This window comes from Callithrix jacchus, chromosome 13 (assembly GCF_049354715.1).
Source record: "Callithrix jacchus isolate 240 chromosome 13, calJac240_pri, whole genome shotgun sequence".
Lineage (NCBI taxonomy): Eukaryota > Metazoa > Chordata > Mammalia > Primates > Cebidae > Callithrix > Callithrix jacchus.
This window is the reverse complement of record NC_133514.1, coordinates 88,911,511-88,928,448: the sequence shown is the minus strand read 5'-3', so window position 1 is coordinate 88,928,448 and position 16,938 is coordinate 88,911,511. Positions and strand designations below refer to the sequence as shown.

Here is a 16,938-nt window from a genome sequence, read left to right as displayed (position 1 = left end):
CACCTATTTATGCTATCACAGCAGTGTTTGAGTTTGTTGTTCTTCATAGCATAACCAACATTAGGAATTCTCATTCTTTTTAAGTTTTGCTAATCGGATAAGGAAGTAGTATTTCATTATTATTTTAATTTGTGCTTCTTTAAGTACTTGTTAAGTTATACACCTTTTCATGTGTTTATTGGCCATTTATATACGTTTGTGAATTGCTGATTGTCATCCTTGGTACACTTTCCTGTGAGAATTTCTTGTTTTCTGATTGCTTTGAAAGAGCTCCTCACACTGTTAACCTGGCATCTGGAATGTGTTATAAATACATTTTTCTAGTTTGTCATTTTTTTTCTTTAACTTTATGATGCTTTTGCCTTACAGAAGTTAAAATTTTAATATATTCAAGCTTATCAGTCTTGTTCTTTTATTATTTCTGTTTTTGGTCAGCCATATGAAAGCCTTCCTGCCAGTGAAATTGTTTCAATTTTTGCTTATATTCCGGTCCTTTTTAATACTAGAACCAAGTTAAAACAAGATGACATTATTTTGATTATATATTACTATGAAAGTTAGTTTTCGAAAGGTGTTAAATATGCCTCTCAGTAACATCTGTGACCTGGAAGTTTTGTTTTCCTGATGTAATGCAGCACCAGGTTGGGTACCTTAGTAATCGTGGTAAGCACAATTGCACGTTTGTGGATTCCAATTACCTCAATATTTTAATCTCTTAAAAATCTTGTAGTACGGTTAACTCAGCATTTTCTTTTCTTTTTTCTTTTTTTTTTTTTTAATTGACATGGCATCTCATTCTATCACCCAGGCTAGAGTGCGATGGCATGATGTCAGCTCACTGAAACCTCCACCTCACGGGTTCAAGCAATTCTCCTCCCTCAGCCTCACGAGTAGCTGGGATTACAGGTGCCTGCCACTGTGCCAGGCTAATTTTTGTATTTTTAGTAGAGACGGGGTTTCACCATGTTGGTCAGGCTGGTCTCCACCTCCTGACCTCAGGTGATCCACCTGCCTTGGCCTCCCAAAGTGCTGGGATTACAGACAAGTGTGAGCCACCACACCTGGTCCACCTCAGGATGTTCTATATATGGTTTGTCCAGATCAGATTAATGGATTATCCAGAATTTCTAATATTACCTACCTTGGAAGCAATAGGCTTATCTATGTTGATTTTAGCTCTTTTGATTGTTTCAGACTTTCATTTAGAAAAAATATCCTATGCACTCTATTTGGTGCCCCTTAAAAATATGCTTGCTCAAATAAAGTTTGAGAGGGAAGAATCTGGTGACATTTTTCCTTTTGATTTTTCCAAGGTGTTTATCAGTGGCACTAAATCAGAGTGCAAAAAAGTACTTGCAACCATTCTGAAGAACAGCAGGCTCTGCTCCCTGTTGTCTCCTTTCTTCACTCCCAATGCCGCGCCCGCGGAGTTCATACAGCTGTATGAGAAAGTGGTGAAGTTCCTAAGTGAGGACAATAGTGATATGATTTTTATGCTGCTAACCAAGGTAAGATGTGATTCCGTCCTCATCGTGTTGTTGAAATGTAGCAACAATTGTTCTTCCTACTCCATAGAAATGAAAGGACCTCTGAAGTTTTGTTTCCAGGTACAGCAGTGGCTGAGAGGCCTTTTTCACATTTTGCATGAGCTTCAAGCAATCTGACCCTACAGCAGCTTCTTAGTGGGGGTGGAGCATTGGTTGTGTTGCATAGCGGTGGTCTTCAACCTTTTTGGCACCAGAGACCAGTTTTATGGAATACAGTTTTTCCATGGACTAGAGTAGGCGGGATGTTTTTGGGATGGTTCCACCTCAGATCATCAGACATTAGATGGAGCGTGCACCCTAGATCCTTCACATGCAAAGGTTGCAATAGGGTTCATGCCCCTATGAGAATCTAATGCCACGGCTGATCTAGGTAGTCTTATTTCACTTAGTATAAAAAGGACCTAATTCCCGCCCCTCTGAAAAACTTAATACAGTTTTGAAAATATTCATAATAGTAGTTTAGTACATCCTTCTTTTAAATTTATCCTGAATTTATGCCTAAACAGTGTTTGATAAAAGTTTTAATTTGTTAGTCTTTCTCATATTTAGAATAAGCTGGATCTAAGCAAATTGCCTTTTAGCTCATTCTGAATAGGATATTGACTCTGGTAAGGTAGTGAGTTTACTTAATCAGTTGAGAATTTCAGAGTCTTAGCTACTTTGCCTTCACTTGTATTTCTCTTACGTCTATGAATCAACAAAACCTTGGCAGTTTTGGCCAGGTGTGGTGGCTTATGTGTGTGATCCCAGCACTTTGGGAGGCCAAGGCATGAAGATTGCTTGAGCGTAGGTGTTTGAGACCAGCCTGGCCAACTAGAGACCCTGTCTTTCCAAAAAAATTAAAAAAAAATAAAAAAAATAGCTGGGCTAGTGATACTCTCAGCTACTTGGGAGGCTGATGTGGGAGAATTGCTTAAGCCCTGGAGGTTGAGGCTGCAGTGAGCTATGATTACACCACTGTACTCCAGCCTGGGTGATGGAGTGAGACCTGCTGCCAAACAACAACAAAACACAAAAAGCCTTGGCAATTTTAGGGCCTGGAGATTGATCTCAGTCTGTAATGGAGGAGAGCATGTTTCATGCTTTGGGATTTTGGAAGAGAGTATCAACAGTCTGAATTTTATTAACTGAGGCAGGTAACTGATGCAGACCCAGAAACATGGCTGTTAAATTGAGACAGTTCCATAAAGTGGCTGCTTGTTTGTGGCACTGTGACCAGTGAAGGAGAGCTACAAAGTTCTGATCCAGGTCTTGGAGAGGAAACTTAATATAAGACAGAAAGAATATGAGTCTTTCAGGAACAGTGTAAAATGACAAGCCAATAATGAATGGTCAGTAAGATTTTTAAATTGTAAGAAAAGCACACCGAGCTAACAAAACTCTGCCTCTGAGATTCTAGATAGTAACATAGAAATAGATGCATAATGGCACCAATTAGTGAACTTCCTATATTCTTTTATGTACTTCTCTATTTATTTATTTATTTTGCAGTTAGCTTCCTCCGGTTGACTCTTTTATGTAATTGTTTATACATTTTAGTTTTAATTTTTATAAGATGCTAGGTAATTTTTTGATCTTTAAACTGAATTTACACAGACCTCTCTCCTCCTAAACTATTTTTCTAGAGTAAATAAAACTGCTTCTTGTTTCTTTTTCTTTTTAGTTCGATCTTAAACAATGGTTAAGCGCCACTAAACCTGCTCTGTCTGATCGTACCAGGCTTCTGGAGTCCATTCACTTGGCACTTACTGCCTGGGGCCTTGAACCAGATGAGGATATTTTGATGCCATTTAATCTTTTCTGTAAGCACTGGACTTACCTTCTTCTCTACCAGTTTCCTGACCAGTACAGTGACATTCTCAGGCTGCTGATGCAAAGTAAGTGTTTTCATATAATTGTAACTAAGTAGATCTTAGTGAATATTTAATATTACATTTTTCATTTTACGGATGTCATTCAAAGATATGAAAGTAATACTGGGATGGGCATGGTGGCTCGCGCCTATAATCCCAGTACTTTGGGAGGCCGAGGTGGGCCACCTAAGGTTGGGAGTTCAAGACCAGCCTGACCAACATGGAGAAACCCTGTCTCTACTAAAAGTGCAAAGTTAGCTGGCTGTGGTGGTGTGTACCTGTAATCCCAGCTACCCAGGAGGCTGTGGCAGGAGAATAGCTTGAACCCAGGAGGCAGAAGTTGGGGTGAGCTGAGATCACATCATTGTATTCCTGCCTGGGCAACAAGAGCGAAACTCTGTCTCCCCCCCCCGGCCAAAAAAAAAGAAAAATGGAAGTAATACCAGTATAGGAGTTTAGAATCACTAGCTGTCACCTTAAAGGGCTTGATGAACAATGCCCAAAGAGCTATTACTGTAAATATGGTCAATTGTTGTCCTAAATATGAGTGGGGGCTCTAATTGGGCAAGGCAGCTCCTAGAGTTTGGTGGAGTCCACAGTCATGCACCCACTTCTTCGCCTTGACTTTTCAGCTACGTTGAAGTGGAGTGGGAAAGGACCGGCTTACTCTGCAGACGACAGATCTTGCAAGGGAGGGAGGTTGTGACTTATGATATGTTTAATATGATGCTTTCTCGGTAGTTCCAAACATTTTGGGATTTTTTTCCTTTCTAATTTTTTTACTCTTTTTTTTTTTTTAACAAGTTAATTTTATCCATATATAATGATAGACTTTATATTTACAGAGGAAAAGAGCAGCATTAAAATGTCCACATTCTTACCTTTTTCTCTTCCCTCCTTCTAATGATTTTCTATAGGAGTTTTAGAGTTTAGAGAAGAAATCAATAGGGTAGGCTTTTTTATTTTTGGAGTTTCACTAGGCAGTAATTTAAAGTTTGATAAATGAGATAGTATTTACTTTTTTCATGCAAACTTTATGTGGTTTATAGATATAATAGAAAATGAAATTTTGCTTTATACCAAATTTTTGTGTTACATATAGGAATTGTTTAATGGATACGTTAATGATGCAGTGTATTGGGTTACCCGAAGGACCCTGAAATGTGCAGTCTCTCATTTTCAAAGCACTTCAAGCTTTAATTGTTTTCTCCAGAGGCAGCTTGCAGGGTGGGTGGAGAATAGTGGTAGGGAAATACATTTGTACAAATTTCAGTGAATATGTGCCTAGCTAATTTTTGCTCTAAACTTTTAAAGTTTGATACAGTGTGTGTTGTGGATTTTTCCCTGAAATCTTTTAAAGAGATTGTACACCATTTATATTAGACCAGCATTGACTTGAATTTAGCAGGAAATTTATTCTTACCAAGAAAAGAAATTCAGACCTAAGAACAACAACGTGACACCTCTCAGATGTCATGACCTGCTGTCTCCTGGTTTCTTTCTTCTCCCTGGCTACCATGTTGATGTCCCCCTGGGAACACCCTTTGTTCTTCCACTGCATTCATTCCCTCTGGGTGAGCCCATCATTTTCCATGATGTCACTGCCGTGTGATTTCCACAGTGATAGCTTAATTTCGGGGTGCTGTTCTAAGATCCAGACCCCGGTGGCCATTGGACGGAGACTGCTCACTGTCCCCAAGTACCTCACACTGGACATACTGTACTGGCCTCACCATCGTTCCTTTCAGACCTGCTCCTGTGAACCTCTGTGATTTTATTTGATTCTCATGTTTGCTCTGGGTGGAAAGTACTTTAGGAGATATTATTCCTGTCCTGTGGGATGGGAGGTTATTAAGTAGTGGAGCTGGGACTAGGTCAGATTACAGGCTGCTGGACTTGCCCAGCTTTTCCGTGCTGCCTCTGGGTCTTGGTTTCAGGGAATTTGGGGACCGGTAAGAGATTCCTCCCTGAGAGCCCAGGCCCTGAGTCGCCTTCCGCACGTAGTCTCTGTGCGACTGCAACCGCACGTTGTGAGAGCACTGTTGTTTCTGTCACACCCATAGATAGCTGTGGTCCCCCAGCCAGGAGAGTGGCACTGCCGTCATTCCCCAGCTAGGGTCGGAGGGTCGGGTCCCCCCACCCCTGTGAGTGTAGCTCCACCAGCTTCAGCAGTGCTCACTCCCGGCAGGGTCACCAGGAATGACGAGAACCAAATGTGCGGGAGGTCATTTCTTCTCATAGGTTCTCTTGATTTGGGCCTCCTCACTCCAGGTATCCCCGTGAGTTTGTTTTGGATTTTTGCTTAATTTTTATTCCTTTGCAAGGTACTCGTGTTCTTTGATACAAGCTAAAATACTTCATTTGGGAAAGCCGCTGACTTGCTCTTCCTGTCCCTGCTGGCAGGCTCCGCGGAGCAGCTACTGAGCCCCGAGTGTTGGAAAGCGACTCTGCGAGCCCTGGGCTGCTGCGCCCCCAGTTGCCAGCAGGGGGCAGCGTCTGCCGAGGGCACTGTGCTTCCCAGCTCTTCTGATGCTCTGCTGTCAGACAAGCAGGTAGGTGTGTAGCTTCCGTGTTTGTACATTTCTTTTAATTTTCTCTTGCTATTTATTTTTTAAACAGTTGGAAAACTTTTGTGCATTGTGTTTTTCTTTGTTAAGTCCTTTGCTTTCCTCATGTCCCCTCTGTCCAGCCCACCCTAGTCCATTGGACTCCACCCTGAGACCACTGGTCAGGTTTCTATGATGTAGTGTCCCGTGGAGCTCTCTGTTTTATCTGTTCTGTCTGATAGGGGATTGCTTGAGAATTTATTTGAAATAATGGTTCCACTGCTTTAGACGCGGTGGCTCATATCTATAATTCCAGAACTTTGGGAGGCCGAGGTGGGTAGATCACTTGAGGCCAGGAGTTTGAGACCAGCCTGGACAACATGGTGAAACCCTGTCTCTACTAAAGAATATAAAAGTGAGGTGGGCATGGTGGTGCACACTCAGGAGGCTGAGGCAGGAGAATCCCTTGTACCTAGGAGGTTGAGGTTGCAATGAGCCAAGATCATGCCACTGCACTCTACCCTGTGTGACAGACTCCACCTCAAAAAATAAAAAAAATTAAAAACCCAGAAAAAAAACCCATTGATTTATTTCTCATATGCTTCACATCTTTGCAACTCTTTTTATAAAGTCAAAGGCCTACTATATACAACCCCCATCACAGTGTGTTATAATACTTTGCTAAAAGTAGACATTTAGTAAACATTTTTTGACTAGTTGTCTCTTCTAGGTAATGGAGACGATTCAGTGGCTTTCAGACTTTTTTTATAAGCTTCGGTTATCCAAGTTGGACTTTAAAAGCTTTGGTTTATTCTCAAAATGGAGTCCTTATATGGCTGATGTGAAGACATTCTTGGGCTATCTTGTGAAAAGGCTGATTGACTCAGAAATGGCCTGTTTGGCCCAAGACACAACTGCGAGCAGGAAAACAGGTAATACTTTTAGTGCAATGTGAAGTTAGGTGTTTGGACTTTTCATTAAAGAAATTTTAAATAGACACACCAATAGATTTATGATGAGTGTCAAAGAGAGAAAATATATACAACAGGCATGAGCCCATATATGTGTCATATATGTGTCACGATATATGAATGGATATATTCACTGCATAGTGAATGTAGGGTGCTTTCTACAGCTTGTTTCTGCCCCTCCTTTGCAGGGTAGGGTATAAAGAGATAGTTTCAATTTCCATCCCTTTCTGTCATTTTTCTTACTAAGGAAAGGTTCTGAATATTTCTACATTTATCTTCTTTTAAAATATGTTATAAAATTATCTATGATATTGTGGTGTATACAAATTCTTCAATTCAGAGAAATTCCAATGTAGCAAATGAAAATGTAAACATACGTAGTTAACACTAAGCGTGTTGTTTGTATATTAACATAGGTTTATGAACCTAGAGATAATAAGAGGTAGATTTTTATATATAATGTGATCAGTGTTATTGACAAATGATGAGCTTGGTTTTTTGTCTCTGAAAATTTTTAGTGCTGAAATCCCTACATTCAGTAATCATTCAGCTCTTTAAGCCATGGATCCTGGTGTTAGAGGACAGTGAAAGGTAAATAGTTTTTCAGATATTCAAATTCCTTTGGCATTTGTAGACTTACAATCCTAATGGTATTTGGTAGAAGTGATGAGTTCTTGGTAGAAGTGATGAGTGACAGATTGAATTTTTAGTGTAAGGCCATGTTTAAATTTAGAAAAGGCTTCTTTTCAAAACATAAGACATATTCTATATATGAAACTGCTATTGTGGGTGATCAGAGATATTATCTTGTTATGAATTTTGAAACAAAACTGGACACTCATTTCTAGTTTTCCACAATAAAGAAGTTGAATAAATTTTAATGTTTACCCAGAAAAACGGATGCTGTTCTCCTGAGGGTTCGCTTAGAATTTTATGAGACTGATTTTTCTGTGCTATATCAGTTGTGTTTGGAACTAAGCTGGCTATAAAATTATTGGGTGGGAATTACCTTTAAATATGGAACTCTGCAATTAAAGTATTATTTCACAAGCATTTGAAATACTTAGAGGTACAGAGCTATCCAAATTCAGTGAGTTGCCTTCTGAGTCTTTTATTCCCTAAAAGTATACAAGCAGAAGCTAGTTGAACTTGTCAGGGTTTTATAAAAATTATGACAGTGGTAAACATCACATTATAGGAGGTATTTTCAAAACCATGAATTTGATTCTGAGACTCAGAGAAAATGAATGTCATACTGAAGTCTCATAGCTGGTTGCTTAGTGCCAAAGCTGGGACTAATGCTGAGGTCTTAGACTTCCGTTTCTAGACTCTTTGCATTAACCCATCCTGCTTTAGGAGCCACTTAGGGAAAGTGTAAAAGGTTCTGGATATTTGCATTTGCTAGAGGGCTATCTGAATAACTGGAAGCTTCAGGATTTTGTAGTGACTGTATATATAGACTGCTTATCATAAGTGCTAGCTGCTTGTTTATTTCCAGTAAAAATTAATGGAACTTATTTGGATATAGAGTTTTCTAGACCAGAGTCAGAAAATTAAAAAAAAATAATTTCTTTTTGAGACAGAGTCTCACTCTGTTGCCCAGGCTTGAGTGCAGTGATGTGATCTTGGCTCACTACAACCTCTGTCTCCCAGGTTCAAGCTATTCCCCTACCTTAGCCTCTTCAGTAGCTGGGATTACAGGTATGCACCACCACGCCTACCTTCACCTCTGGGATTCAAGCAACTCTTCTCCATCAGCCTCCTGAGTAGCTGGGATTACAGGTGCTGACCACCACACCCAGCTAATTTTTGTATTTTTAGTAGAGACAGTGTTCTGCTATGTTGGCCAGGCTGATCTCAAGCTCCTGACTTCAAGCAGTTTGCTCAGTTCTGCCTCCCAAAGTGCTGGGATTACAGGCATGAGCCACCATGGCCAGCCAATTAAAATTTTCATATAAGGAATTTCTTTGGGCCAGGCACAGTGGCTCACGCCTGTAATCCCAATATTTTGGGAGGCCAAGGCAGGCCAATCACTTGAGGTCAGGAGTTCAAGACAAGCCTGGCCAACATGGTGAAACCCTGTTTCTACTAAAAATACTAAAATTAGCTGGTTGTGGTGGTTGACGCCTGTAATCCCAGCTACTCAGGAGGCGGATGCAGAAGAGTTGCTTGAACCCAGGATGTGAAGGTTGCAGTGAGCTGAGATCCCATCACTGCACTCCAGCCTGGGTGACAGAGAAAGTCAGTCTCTCCCTCTCTCTCTATATATATCTTTCTCTCTCCTTCTCTCTCTCTCAAAAAAAGAATTTCATTGGTCATTTTATATCTATTAATTTTGGCCATCTCTTTGTTACATGAATTTGATTTTTTTTTTTGAATGCTTTGAGTAGGGAAAACTGTTGAAGCTGCCTTAGGGTGCTTTTCTAAGGCATTTGAAATGTAACCAAAATGTCCAAGGGTCTAAATTCGATGTAAAAAGATCCTAATTTAAGGATAATTTAGCTTGCACATTTTTGAAATCTAATTGCATTGGAATAAAGGATAGGAAGGAGAGGAAATAAAATTATATGGTTGGTGTTACAAGCTACAATTTGCCTGCAGGTATTTACAGCCTTTGAAGTGTTCTAAATGTGTGTTAGGCCTACATAATGGACAGGTTTCCAGGACTTAGGCCAGCCCTAGACCCTGGGACTTACAGGAATTTAATCACAGTTGCATTCCTAAGTGTGTGTTTCTTTTTTTTAAAGCAGCCAACAGCGCCATTACCCCTGGCTAGAGAGTGATACTGTGGTGGCCTCAAGCATTGTGCAGCTGTTCACTGACAGTATTGACTCACTGCATGAAAGTTTTAAAGGTAAGAAGATGTCAGGCTGTCTCTACTTAGTTTAATTTTTCTCTCAGTCATTCAATCAGTCTTTTCCTTCTACTTTTCGCTATTTAATTTTTAGTTAATAGGCAGTTATCTGTGACTGAAGAAAGGTCACTGATACAATTATTTAGTGTTAAGTGTGTTTGTGAGGTTGCTCTTAATTTCTCAGTTATGGAAAATTTGCAGCCTTTCTCTCTTCCAATATCGTCTATCCTGCATGTTGAGTTTCTTCCTGTCCTCCCTGACTCTTAACCTCTTTTTTGTATTTTCTGGGTTTTTTTTTGCTGTGTTCTGGGTAATTTCTAGATATCTTTCTTCCAGTTCTTCAGTCTCTGTCTTCAGCTGTGTCTTATCTGCTTAAAATATATCAAGTGAATTTTTCATTTCAGTGATTATTTTTTCCATTTCTAGATCTATTTGTTTGTTTTTCAAATCTACCCTGATCCTTTTTGGTAGTATCTTTTTTTTCTTTTATTTAAAATTCTTTTTTTTTGAGATGGAGTTTCGCTCTTGTTACCCAGGCTGGAGTGCAATAGCGTGATCTCGGCTCACCGCAACCTCCGCCTCCTGAGCAGCTGGGATTCTCAGGCACGCGCCACCATGCCCAGCTAATTTTTTGTATTTTTAGTAGAGATGGGGTTTCACTGTGTTGACCAGGATGGTCTTGATCTCTTGACCTCGTGATCCACCCACCTCGGCCTCCCAAAGTGCTGGGATTACAGGCTTGAGCCACCGCGCCCGGCCCTAAAATTCTATTTTTTATTTTCTTAAAATGTGTAAACATGCTTACTTTATGATGTATATTATAGTAATTTCATTATTGGAAATTCCTGTTGGGGATTGCCTTATGCTGCTATTTAATTTTCCTTTGGACTCTTGTTCTTGGAGGCTTGTCTTCTTGTGTGTTTTGTAATCTTGTATTGTGAGCCCATATTTGGAGAGACTGTTGGGAATCCTCTAAGACCTAGGCTGAGGGTATGTAAGGCCTCCAGAGAGGATCCACATTTGTTGTCAATTGGAACTATGTAACTTCTTGGCTTGGGGTGTTTCACGCTACAAGTTATATGAAGTTAAACCCCAGACTCACTTGCAGGCTGGCCTCAATTCTCACAGTAAACTTTTTGATCTCCCCTGACTCACAGTCTAGAATAAAGCAGAGAAGTTTCCTCTTTTCCCCCAGTCTGCCCTTTCAATAAGAATATATTCCTTAGAAAACCTTGTGTTCTGTCCTCTTGCACTGTTAGAACTCAGCAGGCAAATAGTAACAGGTTGGCTGGTTTCAGCATCTGTTTTACATTCTGGCTTCCTCTTTGCTTCTGGCTCATGGTGTTTTCTTCCACTGAATGCACCTAGTGCCCCTGTGGTTGCCATGTGTTTGTGTGGTATTTAGTTATAGAGTGATGTGGTTTGGCTGTGTCCCCACCTAAATGTCATCTTGAATTGTAGCTCCTATGATTCCCATGTGTTGTGGGAAGGAGCCAGTGGGAGATGATTGAATCATGGGGGTGGTTTCCCTCATACTGTTATCATGGTGGTGAATGAGTCTCACAAGATCTGGTGGTTTGATAAGGGGTTCCCCCTGTCGCTTGGCTCTCATTTCCTCTCTTGCCTGCTGCCATGTAAAATGTGCCTTTTGCTTTCTGCCATGATTGTGAGGCCTCCCTAGTCATGTGGAACTGTGAGTCTGTTACATCTCTTTTTCTTTGTAAATTACCCAGTCTTGGGTATGTCTTTAACAGCAATATGAAAACGGACTAATACATAGAGTTAACCATATGTCATCCAGTTTTGTTTTTTTTTCATAATAGATTTGATTTTTTGTTTAACAGATTTTATTTTTTAGAGCAGTTTTAGATTTACAGCAAAATTAAGTAGAAAGTACAAGAATTCCTATATAACCTCTGCCCCCATATATGCTCAAGCCTTCCCCACTCGAGACATTCCACACCAGGGTGATAAATTTGTTGTAATTGATGAACCTACATTAAGGCATTGTTATCACCTAAAGCCCATAGTTTACATTAGAATTCACTCTAGGTGATACATTCAGTGGATTTTGACAAATGACAGATAACATGTACCCACCTTTCTAGATTCATGCAGAGCAGTTTTACTGCCCTAAAATTCTCTGGGCTCTGCCTGTTTATCTCTCCTTCCCGCCAACCCCTAATCCTTTTACTATCTCCATAGTGTTACCTTTCTAGAATGTCCTATGGTTGGAACATAGCATTTTCGGATTAACTTCTTTCACTTAGTAATATGCATTGAGGTCTCTATGCCTTTTCATGGCTGGAGAGCTCATTTCATTTTGTTTGGCTGCATCTTATTTGTATTTCTGATTTATTTTTTGCTTATCTGATGTTTCTTGAAGAGGTGTAAACTCTTAATAGAATAACAGAAATGTTACTCTTTGCTGCTTTTTGTCCCTTACAAAACTGAGGTAATGCCATATTCTCAGTGTGTGTTTGATAAACAGTGGTTCAATAACACATTAAATCCTAGTAGTACTCACTTTTTTTTTTGAAAGGCTGCTTTTTACCATCCAGAATATATTGATTACTGAGAAAAAGATTTGAGCACTGAATTATAGTCATAAAGGCTATATGTTTAAGTTCTTAGTATGAGGAAAGCATCCCAAGGCTCTTTTGCCTGTGTATATAAATAAGAAAGTGGCAAGAGGGACAGGAGGGTACACAGACAACATCAAGACTTGGTAGCTGGGTTCAAAGAAAGGAAACAGGAGAGCTTTGCAAGGTGGGATGAAGAAGTATTGTACCTTTTTAGTGAGCTTATCTGATCCACTAGCTCCTTCTATTGATGAGGAAAGTGAAGGCCTGAAAAGTGAAAAGAATTTACCTGACATCACGGAATTTGTGTCTTGGCTGGAACTGTTAGCTCAGTCTTATCCTAAGACATCCTTCTGGATATCTTCTACATACTTACCCAACTTTATCTAAACAAAACTGCCTTTTATCTATATGTAAACAAATGCTATCATTAACCTCTGTCTTGAAGGTTGTTAAAAATGTGCTTTCCTGTTTCATGCTGGGTTGTGGAATTGACGGCACACGCATGTTAAAAATGAGAGTTGTCTAGTACAATGTGTTGATGCTCATTTGGCTTTTCTTTTTTGGAGGAATCTCACTCTGTCGCCCAGGCTGGAGTGCAGTGGCATGATCTCTGTCACTGTAACCTCTGCCTCCCGGGTTCAAGCAATTCCCCCAACTCAGCCTTCTGCATAGCTGGGATTACAGGCGCCCACTACTACACCTGGCTAATTTTTGCATTTTTGGTAGAGATGGAGTTTCACCATATTGATCAGGTTGTTCTTAAACTCCTGACCTCAGGTAATCTGCCTGCCTCAGCCTCCCCAGTGCCGGCATTACAGGTGTGAGCCACTGCACCCAGCCTTATTGGCCATTTTGTAAAGATTTGTGTGGAGGGACACCATCAGGTTTCTGTTGCTGACGGTGTGTGGCTCTGTCTTCTTGACTGCATTCCACTTGCATAGAACCAGAAAGTCTGAAACCACTTGTTTTAGCTAAACGTTTCGTATATTAGTCATTAGACCTTGAAGACATTAATGGAATTGATACTTGTGAAGATAATACTGAGTAATAATCCAGGTCTCAGAAAAGCATGAGATTTATTTTAGAATGACTTACATGAGTGACAGTTATTAGGCTAGTTTCATTGCACGAAGGGTTAGTTAAGTTTTAGTCATTTGGAACATTTCCACCCTTTTTAAAATTAAAAAAATAGTAATGTTATCTTTGATCGACAAATGATAATTATATACATTGGTGGGGTACAATGTGATTTACAATGTGATGTGATTAAATCAAGCTAATTAAGATACCCATCACCTTGCTTACCTATCATTGTTTATGGTGAGACCTTTGAAGTTTATTCTCTTCTTATTTTGAAATACGTAATGCATTGTTATGGATGGTAGTCACCCTGCTGTACAATAGATCCTGAAACCTACTCCTGCTGCTCTGTGAAACTCTGTACCCTTTTGATCAGCAACTCCTCATTTCCTCCCTCTTCCCCTGACACCCCACAGCCTCTGGTAACCATCATTCTACTTCCTACTTCGATGAGTTCAACTCTATTAGATTCCACGTATGAGTAAGATCATGTAACATTTGTCTTTCTGTTCCTGGTTTTCTTCACTTAGCATGGTGTCCTCCAGACTCATTCATTTTGTTGCAGATGACAGGATTTCCTCCTCTCCTAAGGCAGACTGGTATTCCATTGTGTATATCCACCACATTTAGAAATACCCATTCATCTGTTGAGGATGCTTAGCTTGTTTCCCTATCTTGGATATTGCGAATAATGCTACAATGAACATGGGAATGCAGTTATCCCGTCAACATATTGACTTCCTTTCTTTTTGAAATATACCCACAAGTGAAATTACTGGATCACATGGTAGTCTACTTTTAGTTTTTTGAGGAACCTCCATGCCTTTTTCAATAATGGTTGTAGTAATTACACTCTCACCAACAATGTTTAAGATTTCCTTCTCTCCAGATCCTCTCTAACACTCGTTATCTTTCACCTTCTTGGTACCAGCTATCCTAACAGCTGTGCAGTGACATCTTGTTGCAGTTTTAGTTTGCATTTTCCTAATGATCAGTGATGCTGAGCATTTCTTCATGCACCTGTTGGCCATTTGTATGTCTTCTTTGAAAGAAAAAAGGAACATTTCCTTTTGAGGAAGATTGGATTTCTCCTGAGTGTCAAATGAATGAAGCACTAAATGTGTAAGACTGAGTAGATGCTGAGGGCAACAGGCCGTAGGAGAGTATTTCAGTTAAAAAGTCATATATTTAGAAATTTTGAAGAAGAGCTGATTATTTCCCACACACCATCTGCTCATTCCAGTTACCCAAGTGAGTAAAGTATCATCCTTTATGTCCCCTTAACCACTCTCCCCACTCAAAAATCTTTGAAATTGAGTCAGTAACGAGAACCTTAGATTTTAGACCTTTAGTTCAAATTTGCATTTTGTCTTTTTTTTTTAAAGGTAAACCAAAGATCTTCAGCTCTTTTTTTTTTTTTTTTAATTCTAGATAAGCTGTTGCCAGGTGATGAAGGAGCCCTTTGGTTACACTTGATGCACTATTGTGAAGCATGTACAGCACCCAAAATGCCAGAGTTCATCCTGTGCACTTTCCATAGTGCGTACCAGAAACTGCCGTGGAAGGACCTGCACCCTGACCAGATGCTCATGGAGGCCTTCTTCAAAGTAAGCCCTTCACTCTCTGGGTCGCAGCCTAGAGAGATCTGGCTTCTAGTGAGCAGCCTGGTCACTGTGGTTGTTAGGCATAGTTGCAGTGTGAGTGGACTGTGAATACATTCTGTGTTGCTTCAGTGGTGCTTGTGGAAAACGGTGTCCCACAGAAGTCATTTCATTGTGTTAAAACATCTACAGGACCATTTTTAAAACCCAGAGAAAGATCTTCTCTATAATATGTCAGTCATCCCCGAGACTTTGAAATGTTGAGTGAGTACACAGTTTAATGCCTCCATCACACTTAATCGTGGTTGTTGTTTATGGATTTGTGTCGTTACAGTTTGTGTCAACAACTGCTTATTGTGGAATGTTCTAGTAAAGCAAAATGTAAATTGGTACTGAAGCTATTAGTTTCTTTTAGCAGTTATGCAAGTGAATAATTCGATTATAGGAGATAAAATGCATTGTGACAACTGACGATGCATCATAATCGTGTACAGACCTGAAATGACCTGAAAACAGTGCCAGTCAGTGCATGCGAGTCTTTGCAGTAGAAGTAATGGTTACAAAAGCCAGACAACAGTGTGGTGTAACTTACATGCCAGTCAGGTATTTGGAGCTATTACTGTTTTTCTATTTTTTTTTTAAATTATACTCTTGTCTTAGGTTTTTATGGTGGTTTCAGTTCATTTGTCCATAGTCTCATGAGTTACTTTGTGTTTACTCTTACTGTCAAATTGATTAGTGAGACACCTTAAGTGCTTTGATACAGATCTGTAGTTATTTATGACAGTTAGCAGAATGTACTCAACTTTTGTAGTGCCCTTAATGGAACCCCATCTGTGCTGCTCTTGTCAGCCACTCCTCGGTAGCTGAAATGCAAGGAAAGCTGAGGGCAGTTGTTCTAGAGAAATCCAAGGCTTAAGAATGATTTTATAGCTAGATTTAGTATATGAGACAGGCATTAAATAAGTATTTGTCACCGTTATGAACATATTAGAGAAAGGTGGTTTAAAGAACTATAAGATGAAATTTTAACTAAGTAAAAGGATGGCCTTAACTATAAGACAGATTAAATAGTAGCATGGCCTGTTAAGGGATGCTGTAGACTCTATCTCTAGGAGTTCTATTCCAATGGTAGATGGCCCTGACCTCCCCAGAAGCTGGGGATCTTTAATTCTTTGTGTCTTGTTGGCATAATAAACCATATTTTTTTGGTGAGGTTGAGGGTGAGGATAGAGAACAGATTATAAAGGACAATGAAGAATCATTTTCTAAAAGAAAGAGAATTAGTAGTTTTCATGATATAATAACAGTAATGGGAAGAAATGAATCATCACCAAATTCCATTGGTCATGCTTTTATAAATAGAATAGAGCTTTTAATCTTCATTTTGAAAGGAAAAATTCATGAGTAGCCATGTTTTATTTTAGACAAATTAGAAGTATTAAATAGCTTGTAAAAGATCTTTGAGGTTTCTTATATACTTTATAGTACATCTGTTCCTCATTCTCTAATATATTTTAAATGGAATTTAAGCGTTATATAGTCATGAAAAATTATGAAGACTAATAATATGGAGACATTGTTATAGTAGAAAATTACATTAAAAAGGCAATATAAGTAACATATACTAGCGTAATGCATCTTAAAGTGGTAGGGTTGTTGGGACAGCAGCATCAGTATTACCTGGGAGCTTACACATTCCTGCTCTCCAACCATATCTGCAAAATTAAAAGCTCTAGGGGTAGGTCCAGCAATCTCTTTCAATACACCTTCCACTTGGTTCTGATACACACTTAAGTTTGGGGACTACTGACTAGTAACTTCAGCATTGCCCTGTGCTGGGACACCTGAGGATTCGGATTTACTCCCTACAGCTCCAGTGACTTACTGTGGCAGTGATT

At 39.6% G+C, this 16,938-nt stretch overlaps 1 protein-coding gene across 2 annotated transcripts in view; it reads left to right on the top strand.

The window, feature by feature from the left end:
• Positions 1–16,938, top strand: part of EPG5 (ectopic P-granules 5 autophagy tethering factor) — a 118,023-nt gene that overhangs the window by 81,774 nt on the left and 19,311 nt on the right. Inside the window, exons 30-36 of one of the 2 annotated variants that reach the window (XM_017963447.4) lie at positions 1,314–1,508; positions 3,211–3,424; positions 5,804–5,952; positions 6,677–6,878; positions 7,436–7,508; positions 9,668–9,771; positions 14,868–15,043. In XM_017963447.4, coding sequence (XP_017818936.3) covers positions 1,314–1,508; positions 3,211–3,424; positions 5,804–5,952; positions 6,677–6,878; positions 7,436–7,508; positions 9,668–9,771; positions 14,868–15,043 — 1,113 coding nt within the window. Of the gene's footprint in view, positions 1–1,313; positions 1,509–3,210; positions 3,425–5,803; positions 5,953–6,676; positions 6,879–7,435; positions 7,509–9,664; positions 9,772–14,867; positions 15,044–16,938 lie in introns of both variants that reach the window. The other variant, XM_002757218.6, reaches the window with a different exon arrangement.